Raw genomic sequence first — 13,982 nt, 5'->3', positions numbered from 1 at the left:
AAAAGAGGGTAGTGGTGGGGTCGGAACATCGGCGATTGGCCGAGCGGCTCGCATATGCAAATGCCAGGTTACCTTCTCCTCGGGCATGGTCTTACGTCGAAGTAGCCGGTACAGACTCGGTAAAAAGGCGCGTCGGGGCACCGCGCGAGGATTGTCGTGGTATCCTTTCCTCGCCGGGCGGAGCCGTGGTTGATCCGCGTTCGGTCATGATTGGAGGCTCGCCTCCCCACCATCGCCGCGGTATTCCCCACCAGGCGTTCTAGGAGCGGCGCTCTGCGAGCGTGTGCGGGCGTCTCTGTCGCTCGCGGGCACCCGCGGCCCCGTGCACCGGTCGTCTCGTCTCGTTCCCACCACGGAACGGACTCCCCCACCTCGGGCAGAGCAGGGTCCGCGTACTCGTCCGCGTTCTCGGTGGCCGGTAGGAGGCCGACCGGGCGTACGTGGGCCCTCTAGTGTAGCTGCACACATGCACGCGACAGCATCTGACCGCCGTACCAGCCGTCGCAGCCGTAGCTGCCACCGTCGTAGCTCGTCGCGGACGCTCGTGTGCCTGCGATAACGAATATACCCGGTCTCTTCTCTCTCTCTCTCTCTCCCTCTTTCTCTCTCTCTCTCTCTCTTTCTTTTTCTCTATCTCTCGTTCTCCGACTTTCTCTCTCTTTCTCTCTCTCTCTCTTTCTTTTTCTCTCTCTCTCTGTTTCACCCCCTCCTCGGCTCGCCGAATCCGCTTGAGGGGGTAGCCGCGGCACACGCACGCATCCTGTCACCCCCTGTCGCCGTCCGAGACGGAACCGGGTGCCGCACGTGCGCTTCCGTTCGCCAAGAGGCCCGAGAGTGTCAGCCGCGCACAGTGCTCCCGCGAACGGTGCCCCCCATGGGAGTCCGCGATATTCTGACAGTTGACGGGCGATGGTAGCGCGCGCGGAACACCTAGCCGACGACACTGGCCGCGAGTTCGTCGATGGCTGACCGGGCCGCTCGATGACAGGTGAGAGAGACAACGCTGGCACACCGTCGCCGTCGCCGTCGTCGTCGTCGTCGTCGCTGTTGTTGTTGTCGTCGTCGTCGTCGTGTTCGTCGGTGCCGAATGTTCTATAGTTGACACGTGCGAAAGAGGAAGGCCCGGTGACCAGGTGAACCACATAGAGAACACGTCCGGTGTGCTGACTATAGGGATAGTGAGAGCTCTCGATATTCGGTGAACTGGGATTTACGTGTCGTCCGGACGTCTGTGCGGGTTGTTAGTGATAAAGTGAGTTGATGAAGAATCGTACTGTGTCGTCGTGGGATAACAGAGACGAGGCTCCGGGGAACAGAGACTCTCGGTCGTCGTCGGTCCGGTGAACGGAAACCGGAAGAGAGGCGAGCGAGAGAGGGGCACATAGATTTTTCGGTAGTGAGAAAGGGGCGCAGCAGGCGACCACGTTGGATCTCGCGGCGTTGGCTGCTTACGGGGGCGTCCAGGGACCCAGGGTCGCGGTGGCGGGCACCGGGGTCCTCGCGCTACCCGGCCTGATACCCGACAAGGGTTTATCATCGCCCGGAGGTCAGTCGAAGGGAAAGTCCGCAGGGCTGGCGGGTTTAGACAGCGAGGCGGTGCGCCGGTGGGTCGCCGAGGCCACGCGGACCGTCCGGCAGATTCCGCCTCCGGTGGTGCTACCGTCCAGCTCGCATCAGCACCAACAGCAGCAGCAACACCAGCATCAGCATCAGCATCAGCATCGCCAGCAGCATCATTCCGGCCACCGGCAACGTCAGGAGCCGAGCCCGCCCTCGGTGGCAGCCTCGCTGTTCGCGTTGCCGTCGTCGATGACCCAGACGCCCAGCATGCATCTGCTGGAGAACAACAACCTGGTGGAGGTTGCGATGGCTCAGCAGCAACAGCAGACGCAGCAGATGCAGCAACAACAGCAGAAGCAGAAGCAGACCAGCCCGACGAACAACAACACCATCGAGGCCTGGAGATCGATCCAAGGCGGACACCAGTGGTGGAGCACGCCCGGAACGGTGCACCAGGACGCGCAGCAAGTGTCGCCGATCGGGCAGGCCGTGATCGGGCAGCCGGTGATCGGGCAGCCGGTGATCGGACAGACCCAGCAGCAGAGTCTGGTCTCGGTCTGCGGGCAGAGGCAGCAGATGCAATCGGAGATCGACCAGCCGTTGGACTTCTCCGTGGGCTCGATGCAGCAGCAGCGAGTGCACTCCAGGGCGAGGACTATACACGAGAGGCTGCAGAGCAGGATGCACGACAACAACAACGGAACCGTCGCCGGGCAGAAGGTGCTCCGCGGCGCAGCCAGCAGGAGAAGCTACAGCCCCAGCGACGCGAGCACCAGCAGCAGCGAGGACGAGGGTGTATCCACCGGCGGCAGTCCCACCGGGCCCCTCCGTTGCGCCGAGAACGGTGAGTCCCCGAGACACCTGCCGCGCGATTTTCCTACCTTAGGACGCGAGACGGCGACGCGCGGCACCGTCTGCCGTTGTCGCGTCGCCGCGACGAGATAAACGCTGACGCAACCTATTGTACAATCGTAGACGGATTGAGAGGCAATCGGCCGGGGCTGTAATTAGTTCGGACGGAGTTCGACTCGTTCCGCGGGACTGATCGAACCCGCGAGTGGATTTAGGAGCGGCCGATAACGCGATCCTATACGGTGCAGTCGTATTTATCTCTCTCTTACTCTCTCTTTTTCTTTCGTTCTCGCGCGCTCTCTCGAGAAAGAGAGATTCCTCCGAATTGAGCCTGACGTCTGTTTGAATGGTCTTATCAAGCGATAAGCCGATCGATCAGCGAGCCGCTCCAATTTTCCATAGGAGCTTCCATCGGATCCGCCGCGGAACAGGTTTATCGGCGATTCCTCTCCGCGCTCGTTACCCTCGATCGTTTAATTACGATTTAATGCTTTCGGGCGTACCGATATCGGCACCGGTGCCCGTTCCTGAGTCACGCCGTCTTGATACTATCATCGTCCTCTGGTTCTCGGACAGTTTCGAGCGGGGCTTTCGCAACGTTATTTTCGTTCCGCCGTTTCGCGATCGTCGGGACACCTGTGACGCAACCCGTTCTGACTGATTGATCCCGCGCGACGCTACCGGATTCGTCGATGCGCCTTTCCCTGCCGCCGACGACGACGACCGTGTTAAACGGCCGATCGAGCGGACAATGCAAATGCCGCGGTTTCGCGAACTGGATTGCGTGGTGTTCGGCTCCCTTGCGCAAAACCTTCGTGCGATATGGAAATGCAATTATAGCGCGAGAGCTGCAAGAAAGACGTGAGAAAGACGTGAAACTCGCGCCGGTTCGGCTCGATCGGGTAGCGAGGCGGCGCTCGGCAAATATCGACGCCGATTTCTAAAGCGCACCGGCGTTTCGTCGCTCGACGAGTTTCCGCGAACTCGCGCGAATGCGGCGACCCGCGGGTCGCGCGGAAAAGCCGCGCTCGAAATCGCCGGCTCTTATTCACCGATTCCTTGACATTTTTTTAGCGATACGAACACGCTGGTGAATATCTTTGGCCTCTCGAGCACGCCTGTCTTATTTGGCGAGCGAGCCGAGCGAACACGGCCGAAGAATTCTGCAATTTTTTCCCGTCTTCGGTCCGACTCCCTTTTCGCGTTATTAGTGTGACCCTGCGCGAACCGATCTCGGAAAGGCAGAAGGAAAGTCGGAGGACAATGCTTGATATTTCAGAGATGAAATGTCTGCTTCGGTGTAGCATATTTTGCGCGATCCTGGAATACGGTTTCTGTTCGTAAATTGGCGTTTGCTTGTGGAGGATGCAGCTGTCAGATTTCAGTGTTACTTGCAGTATTGGGGTGGCAAGGGGTTGAATACTATTTCGTAACCCTTTGTAGTATAGTTTGTGCGTAGGAGTTGTGCTGGTGGCTTTTAATATTCTTTGGAGTTATAGTAAAATATAATATGCGAAAAATGACATTTATTAATTCGGTTTTCAAGTTTAGATATGTGTAAGGCAATAATATGTTTTAATTTTATCTAAAAATAAGAACAAGATGTATAGTTCCGTTGGTAGAGAGTAGATACACGATTGCAAAGGGTGGAAAAGCGAATAAAGTGTCTGTGAAAATGTAAATCAATATGCACTTGTCATTTATACGCGCTTGTGTCATTTCTGTATTTTGTAAGGATATTTGTAAATGACAGCGCGGAGTTATCTTTTAAATATTAACCTATCAAAAGGTGTTAGCATAAAGAGTTACTCTTAAATGACTTTTTCATTCGTAATAGATTGCAAAATTTGCGTAGATTCGTAGTTGATTGTTTTATTTGCGCTTAAAGTGTCGGAATTTGGAGATACCTACTGTTTGATTGTTTCGTTCAGAATTTGTTGATCGTTTAATTTATCATGAATTCAAGCTATTGAAAATTGTCTGAAGATTAACAGTTTGATAATCGTTGCAGTTAGAAACAATTTAGGGCATCGGAATTTGCATAAAGATGCACAGTTTATTCTCATGTAGACTGCACAGTTTAGATTACATAGTGCGCGGATTTTGCTGCATAATAAATATTGTTCATGATATAATGATAGAATGATAGTGTAAATCAGATATTATTTTCACTCAATTTTGTATTAATGTTTATTGAATTCATTGTTAGATGTACCTTGTGGCTACTGTGAATGGTAGCCTGAATTTTTGTAGATAAACTACTATTGTGGAAAATATAATAATAGTAGTATAGCTAATAATTTTCTGTGCAATAGTAGAATGTTTATTATACTAGAATTAGGACAACAATGAACCTATTTTAATGCTACTGTCACTGATAACTTGAAATACCCAGTAAAAACTGTCTTCTTGTTTCAATAATTTCAGTAAATCATATATAACACAAAAATATTCCTATATTCTAAGATAATTACTAAACTACGAATTTTACGCAAAATAAAAATTCTTTAAGCCAATTATAAGAAACATAAATGACTTGCCCCTGTAATAAATACAGAAAGTTGAACACAATTTGACAATATTCTCAAAAATTGCTCTAACGTCCTCTCAATTTTATATTTAACCGATTCTATAAATATTTCAAATAACAAATAAGTTATTTACTATTAATTATATTAAACACAGAATAATCCTTGATTTATCTTTTACTACACCGGCTCTTTTCTACACTTAAAATAATTCTACTCTGCTCATCTCAATTCTCTCGCCTACTACCCCATTATTTATACAAAAGATACCACATCGCCAATATTTTTATTAACAAAAACAAACAGCAACAAACACGTAAAATCCGTGATCTTGTCATCGACCCAGCCTCCTCAAAAATCCACGAAATCGACTCGCCTCGGCATATCCAATGACTCGTCTCTCCGACGTCCAAACACAGCCGCGACTTTTAACCAAACCCGCTGTCAAAGTGGCGGCAAAAGGGGTCGTGGCATCGGGTCCCCGAACTATTTACCAGAAAAGTTGGCGCTCGCCTAGGAAACCGGAGCTCGCAGAAACAATACGAACGGTGCGTCATGCCGGTATTTGTCCGCGGGGAAACACGAAACACGATCGAACACGGCGTGCGTTTTTCGGGGGAAAAACCGTGCTCGATCCGTCAGCTGTCAATGCGGCGCGGGCGATCCCAGCCACCCCCGCGCGAGCGCGCGCGCGCTACCTTGCCGGTCGCCTATTGTTGCTCCGGGAATGGTTGCATTGTGCATTCGTTCCATTGTGATCGAGAGAGCTCGCGCGCGTGCAACACCGGGGGCCCCCGCGATCTGACGCGGGGGCTGCTCTCTACCTGAAACCGGCGAGACCCGTGCTTCTTCGTCGCATCTATTCGACACCGTTGCCTTGGCACTATGATCTCCCATTTTGCCGGATGATAGCGCGGTCGATTTGCTCCGGGCCGCGATCCTTCATACTTTGCTTCGACGCTTCGACGCTGAATTTGAAGGCGCTGAATTTGAAGGCGCTGAATTTGAAGGCGCTGAATATGAAGGCGCTGAATTTGCAGGCGCTGAATTTGTCGATGCTGAATTTGTTTCTGGCAATCTAATAATGATTCTGGCAATCTAATAATGACTCTGGTAATCTAATAACGATCCTATTTCTCCCTTTAACAATTCCAACGAGTTTTAAATAATCTAGCCATGCTGTCAAATTGTTTCAACAGTGTCCCCTTATTATGTGTCGTCCATTCATATTTTCATAATCTAATAACGTCCCTCGCAACCCAATAATATTCCTGGCAGTTTAATAATGTCTCTGACTATCTAACAATGCTTCTATTTCTCTCTTAAACAATTCCAACGAATTTTATACAATATAAACACGTCTCCAAATTATTTCAACAACGTCCCCTAATTATATTTCATCCACTCGCACTTCTCATAACCAAATGAAGCTTCTCTTAAATCCAACACCGATTCCAGCAAGGTAATAACATTTCCGTCAATCCTAATATATCCAATAATCGAATAATTAATCCTAGTCCCATACTGATTCCGACAGTCCATTAATGATTCCCTGACAAAACGAGCGTCGCCGTCAGGAAGGGGGGCGGTCGGAACGTCGCCGGTATCGCGACATCGGCAGAAGCATCTCGGAAAGCAGTAAACCCTCGCGTTTCCTCGTTCGCGAACTTTACGGTGCTCGGCTCGGAAACATTTAAATAAACGCGTTCTCGGCCGACCGTTTTCCCATGATCTTTTTTCGTTGCGTTCACGCCCCTACGGGCGGCGGCCTCGATTACGGAATAAGCCACGGCCGGCGGCTCGGGACACGTTAACGCTGGGCGCGCGCTTCCATACGCAAATAACGCGGACGCCGATTCCGCGGCGGGCGCGCGCGTTTTACGACGGGAACGCGAAATTCCCTTTTTCCTGCGTACTCGGCCCCGCCTCGCCCCTCCCCGCGCGTTTCCCGTTCCCCACTTTTTACCGTCGATTACCGAGGAACGATAACGAAATACCGCGCGGATAAATCCGCCGCGCGTTTCGTCGTCGCGCCGCCGTTTGACCGACTAAAATTTCCGCCGCGAATTTAACCGGTTAACTCTTTCAGACACAGGATTTCAGAAAATGAACAGACCCGTGTGGCACGGAAATTTTACAGCGTTTTTAGTTAAACAATATTGGTGTTTTTTAATTGAAAGCATACATACGTAATAATTCAACTGAATTTGTTATACAACGAGACTTGAGTAGTCCCATTGTGTTATGTGAGTTTAGTAATGAACAGAGCAAAAATGCAGCTATTGTAATGTTATGTGGTGGGTTTTAAATTGTCCTACTATGCATTATCGTATGTCAGAAAGGTGGGACATTTTTAATCCCACCGTGCCACAAAGAGTTAAGGGCGAAGCGCGGTTTGTAAGCGGCGGAAGGATGACTCGACAATTGCGCTACTACTCTTCTTCTACTATTTTAAACATCGTGAAATGAATATAATATACAGTGTGATATTAATTACACAGCAAGAAAATATATACTGTTAGATATATATATTTTTGCTGATTTTATTTGGACAGATTTATGGAGAGGTTTATTAATATTTTATAGAGAATATTCAGGCGTTGATTATAGATGATTTTCATTTAATAATTTGAGACATTGTTCTTGTAATTTCTGCATTATTGTTAGATTTTTAGTAGTAGCAAGTGTTTGTTTTTAATATTGTTTAAATGGAGGACTGTCAGATATCTTTGACTGCAAGTGGTTCGCTTTAATATAATAATTCTAAACACTATTACTATACTTTCTGGATAATTTTTAAATTTTTGTTCTGGTAATAAAACAATGCTTCTATTCCTCTCTTAAACAATTCCAACGAATTTTAAATAATATAAACACCTCGCTTGCTTTGAATATTGTTTAAAAAAAGGAGTGTGAGATATCTTTATTCACTTTAATTTAATAATTTTATACACTCTTACTTTACTTTCTGGATAATTTTTAAATTTTTATAATTAAAAAAGGCTGCTTTTTAATATTATTTAAAAAGTAAACTTTCAGATATCTTCCAAGTAATCTACATTAGTTATTAAATTTATACTAACAGTAAAAGCTTCTTCAATACACTTCAATGTAATATTATTAACTACGCTTTGTAGAGCGTATTGAAAACTATCCTGAAACAAATTAAAGTCATATTAATCACCAGTTTAGATCACCTTTCGATTAATTATTCGACGGCGTGGTAAATCACCGTCGAAAACCACGCACGGCCGATAAGATCGTTGCCGCGCGTATTGTGACGCGTCGCACAGTTAATTAGCCGGTGTATCAATTACGATATATCGAGGTGTCGCACGATTTTCCATAAACCGTAACATGTTCCACAAGCCGGTTATCAGCCGGCGATAACGTCGGCTCCGTGGAAACGTATACGATTCACTCTTGCCCGGGTTAATTGAGCGTTGCTCGCGGGCGATCGGTTTTATCGCGGCGCGAATCTGTGTCGTATCTACGCTCGATGTCGATCAAAAGTGTGTCAATGATTTGCGCTTTATTAAACGGCGTGAGTCACGACGCTGGGCCGTCTTCGAGCACAGATTTTCGATGGTTTTTCGAGCGATGACGGCGAGGAGCGCGATGATCAATCCCGGGTCCCGATAATGAACGAATCGTCACGCGCGATACGATCGCTACGTTGCGAACATCAGAAATGATTTATTGATATGCGGTCACCGATTGCCTTTACAATTTTTAGTGAAATTTCTGATGCTCTATTATTATTTATATTAGCTAGATATTAGGTTTATGGGTTAAAATAGCAGGAAATAATATTTTAAGTTATTTATTTCATGGAATATGTCATCCGCGATAAATGCTAAAATAGCACTCGTTAAAAATTAGAATTAATTTGTTATTTTGCTCTATTATTATTCTCACTACAATACCAAGTTTAAGGGTTAAAATAGTGGGAAATAATATTTTAATTTAACTTATTTACTTCATGGAATATGTTATCTGTGATAAATGCTAAAATAGCACTGGTTAAAAATCAGAATAAATGCCTTATCGTTAGTTCTACAAGATAATAATGACAAAGTTGCTCTGTCACTACCTCGTGAATGTAGTGCTAAACAAATTAATAAATATCAAATAATATTAAGTAAATATGTTGGAATAATGTTAGAAAATTCTTGATTCGATACATATATATATAAATATATAACGTAATTGAAAGGCTACTGCAATATATATGTATATATATAAATTTAATACAAGAATTTCGAAATATCTAAGTCAGAAAATATTTTAATTATCGTTCGAAGAAATTGTACATATATTCGATTAGTATGATCGGCTCGTGTTTAGGACCGCCGTCACGTGGACAGCACGGGCTTCGAAAAATTGGCGCGCGCGTCTCGTCGCCGATAAATCGCAGATCATTTCGTAAAACGTTTAAAAAAAAAAACGGCTAAATATTATTGTATTTATATCTGCGCGATGCGCCGAGTTATCTGCCGGTGTGTTTATTATCGCGGTGACGGTCGTACGTGTGCGCGCTCGCTTACGTGAATGTGCGTCGCGATACCGCGAAAATAAGAATGATCGTAATTAAAACGATACGGCCGGCCTGGCATTATCTGATTCTAAACAGCCGGATCTTTATTAGTTTCAATAAAAGTGCAGCGCAAACACGAAATTGCCCTGATAACGCTCGGTAACGCGGTCTCCGCGGAGTAACCAGACGGAATTAATAATAATCATGGGAACGAATAATCAAGCGCGAACGTGGCACCTTAAAAAGACGCGTGTATAAAATATTCGAATCGTTATAATTGTAGTTGAGTCACGCTGTTCAGTTGCGAGAACGGTAATTAACAAAAGAAAGAAATGTTCGCGTGAAAATTCGACCGAAAATTAAATTTAATTGTTGTTAAATTGTTTTTATCTTCGAATAAGGGGAAAGTCTTTGCTTTATGGGAATGCTTGTCCCATAAGAACAACTGGCTGTGTTTCTTCTTTGCCACGGTGGTTGTCGAAGTTCGTGGCAAAGGGGTGAAAACAACCCTAATGCTCGAAGCTCGTATGCATCGATAATTACTGTAGTTAGGACGTTATTAAATACGTGTTAATTTCGCTGATTTATCTAAAAATGCTTTAGTTAATTTTCATTAGGCTGTCGAATGGAAAACCATCCAGAATAACTCTAAAGAATAACCAGAAAAAAAAGAAGAACGAGAGCGAACATATAGTATATTGAGAGCGAATATATAGCATATAATAAATAATATTCGTAAACGCAGCGAAATTGCAGACGTTCATTCTCGCCCGATAAAACCGCGTAATCCTGGTCGAGTATCGCTAATCGCGTGTATCCAGGAAAAGCGTGTCGAAAAGAAATTATCTTTGATTTCCGTATTATCGATTTAATCGTCGCGATCCGTTTCTCGAAGCTCTCGAGAGCTGTCCGCGCGCACGCGCGCGCTCGCTCGCTCGCGTCTACATAATTGCACTAATTTCGAAAAATGCCGCAACAGGCAAACACGGAGAACCATGGCCGGTGTTGGCGTTGCGAGAAAAAGGCTGCCCCGATATCGTATCTGTCGATAAGCCGTTGCCTTCTAAGGCTTGTTTGAATAAATATTCCACGTAAGCGCGGCGCGCGTGATCAGGTTGTTCTCGATGGTGCGGCCAGCGCGCAGATACCACGAAAAATCCGGCATTCTTTTTTCTTTTTTTTCACCCGGCTCTTTCTCCTCTTTTCTCCTTCTTTTTCACTCGGTCTCCGAGCGAAACCACGAGTGCTCCAGATAAATGCCTTATGTAACCATCGCCTCTCCCCGTTCACGAACGTTGTTATTCACCTGTCACACGTTTTGTTATCGCGACGCGGCGTTCCCCGTCCAAATATTCGGACGATTAATATTTTAGGTTGGGTCGATGACGGGTGGGTTCGGTGATGGTTCTTGTTGAGGACGATTTTCTTCGATGGCAGCTGTTCTTGATGACGATCTTTCTTGATGACGATTCTTCATGATGATGATTCTTCTTCAATATGATTTTTCTTGATGACGATTCTTCTTCATCATGATTCTTCTTCATGATGATTTTCCTTGATGATGATGATGATTTTTCTTGATGATGATGATTTATCTTAATGATGATTTTCTTTGATGGAGATTCTTGTTAAAGATAATTCTCCTTGATGACGATTTTTCTTGATGACGATTCTAGTTGGTGATGATTTTTCTTGATGACGATTCTTCTTCATGACTATTCTCCTCGATGATGATTCTCTTTGATGACGATTCTTCTTGATGATGATTCTTCTTGAAAACGATTCTCCTTGATGATGATTTTTCTTAATGACGATTTTTCTTGATGACGATTCTCCTTAATAACGATTCTTCTTAAAGGTGATTTTTCCTGATGACGATTCTCCTTAATAATCCTGATGATGATTCTCCTAGATAACACAAAGACCCCCCTCCACCTTCTCCTTCTCAAAAGAGAACGAGAGAAATAGAGATAGGGCTTGTAACTTGACTTATAACGTCGTCATCGAATCGAAAATCGAATGACTAGCCATCGAATGACTCAGAAATGGACTGTCGCGTTTCTAGCAATTTCCGTCGAGAGCAACGACGACTTCGGCTTCGAATTATTTCTGGTGAAGGCTTATCGACAGCCCACGGATTTTATGCATTTGCCGAGGGCTTGAGTCACGCTTGATAACGCGGAATCTTCGGTTGATGTGCGCGAATCGGCGAGATTACCGTGTTCTACCTGTGCAGCGAAGTTCGCGTTCCGAGGCCGAGGATCCGACTCGTTTGTGAAACCGAGCTGCGTGTACATAACGCGGGACGAAAAGATAGCACGTTTCCAAGTTTACGTAATTTTTGTTTGTTTGGAATTAATATTTTATACATTTTCGCGAGCTGCAAGCAATTCCGTGAGTATTTAAAAATATATAGAAATGAAACAGAATTGCATTTCGTCAGTTTTATTTGGAAAGAATGGAGGAGGACACGTGGTCGGATAAAATAAGGGCATATTTAATTAAAAATTTTGTGGAGTAATAAAACAACGAATGAAATTTCATATTTAATATTTTCTGGTTTCTTCTCTCTATTTAATAGAGTTTTATAATAATTCCTATTGATTTGAAATATATTTTTCAATTCAGCAATATTTACAAATTATTTGCCATTTCTATAATGTACAGGTTCTATATAATCGCCGTCTGCGCGATGAATAAATAAACAAATGGTACTAGAAAAAATATATTCTCATAGCTAAAAGTCGTCTCTATCACACCCAAAAGAGTTCATATCGATACCACCAATAGTATCCTCCGAAAAAATTCTCAAAGATCACCTAACCTCAAACTTGTTACCCAAGACTTTAATCAACATAAAAATTAATATTCCAGTATACCTAAATAATTGCATTACCCAAATATTATCCTCACTTCATACTGAACCTATAAAAGCCCTAATAAAATATTTCGATCGCCTGTAATCAGCCTGAGCAACAAAACAACCCTATTAAAACAAGTTTTAATACAAGTTAAACAAGTCTTTCTCGAAACTAATTCGAGAGGTTAATTCTTTGCTAACAAAACCGTGGATAAACATTAAATCGGACGCAATATCCAGACCTCTGCTTTCTCGAACACACGTAAAAAGGGTTGCGGAAACGTTTCCCCCTGGTTTCGTTATTTCTATGGTGGTGGCGGGCGATGCAAGGGGTAGGAATGCGGGTTCGTTGGCATGTTACGCGGATTATTCATCCGAGAGCGGTATAATTAGCCGTTGAACCAGCCTGCCTTCTTTTCGTCGTGCTAATATAATGTTCAATATGGTAGAATATAATTAATCCTGGCAAGGAACACGCGCAGCATGGGGGTGGGGACGAGAGGGGGTGGGGGAGACGGCTTACGTATCGGAGATGGCCGATTGTGGTGGAACGGGACCCGTAGACCTGTTCCCTCTCTCTCTCTCTCTCTCTCTTTCTCTCTCTTATTCTCTCGCCCTTTGGACCTGCTCGTGTATTACGGTGTAACGTGATACGCGTTTGATTCTATGTTATTTACAGGCAGGTGTACCGTGCAACAATGTTTATCACATAATTAGATTCTATGCCCGAGCAATCTCTATCGCGGGTCCGTGGCGAAGAAGACGACGTTTCCGCGGCGGAACAGCGCTGCCCCCGCGGCGTGATAACAATAATTTTCTTGGCCAGCGTTCTCCATATTGATTCCGACCGACTGTGTCCCGTACGTGACCTCCGCCCTTCCGTTCGGCCCTTCGAATTTTTCTGTAGCTCGGCTCTTCGCGACTTTCACGCCCTTTGCGCGACTTTGATCAAAGCCGCTGATTTGTATAGTATACTGTTTTGATATAATTTGTTTAAAATGGTTAGTATGGTTTTTAATTATTTTTTATGTTGTTTAGTATATTTATAATGCACAAGGATTGTGCTTTTTATTTTTAAATAAAGGTAGATTGTTTCTAAAATGTTTGGGAGATTGGAGAAGTTTTGCTTTGGAAAATTGTGTTGCTGATATCACTCTTCAAACGCTTGTAACTTTGTTAGAAAAAATCAAATGATGGTTTATTATACCTCATTTTAAAGGGGAAACTTTGCTTTTTTATTTTCCTAGGTCCTTTGTTTTAGAAAAAAATTCTTAGCCCGGTTTTTTCAATTTTTTTGTACGTATGTCACGTAGATAGTCAATCTTTATCCTACAAGTCATTATTCAAACAGCTATAACTTCGCAATAAAAAATCGCATACTGTTCCACCATAGCTCATTTTAAAAAGGAAAGCCTGTTCTTTCACACTCCTAAGTTTTCCATTTTCGAAAAAATTTGTCAACCCCGATTCCTTCAATTTTCATTAACACATTTCACTGTAATCAGTCAATCTTCATCATACAACTATTCTCATTCTTCAAACAGCTATTACTTCGCAATAAAAAAGCAGATATTGCTCCACCATAGCTCATTTTAAAGCGCATAATTCCCCCTTTAAAATCCTACACCCTTCACTATTTAAACAA

The 13,982-nt window shown here is 44.7% G+C and overlaps 1 protein-coding gene across 1 annotated transcript in view; it reads left to right on the top strand.

The window, feature by feature from the left end:
• The first annotated feature begins 498 nt into the window (after positions 1-498).
• Positions 499-13,982, top strand: part of LOC144469789 (uncharacterized) — a 113,143-nt gene continuing 99,659 nt past the window's right edge. The window contains exon 1 of the mRNA XM_078180419.1: positions 499-2,404. Within this exon, the coding sequence (XP_078036545.1) occupies positions 1,810-2,404 (595 nt within the window). The 5' untranslated portion in view covers positions 499-1,809. The remainder of the gene's footprint in view (positions 2,405-13,982) is intronic.

This window comes from Augochlora pura, chromosome 5 (assembly GCF_028453695.1).
Source record: "Augochlora pura isolate Apur16 chromosome 5, APUR_v2.2.1, whole genome shotgun sequence".
Lineage (NCBI taxonomy): Eukaryota > Metazoa > Arthropoda > Insecta > Hymenoptera > Halictidae > Augochlora > Augochlora pura.
Note: the sequence above shows the minus strand (reverse complement) of the source record. Positions and strands in the feature narration are given on the sequence as shown.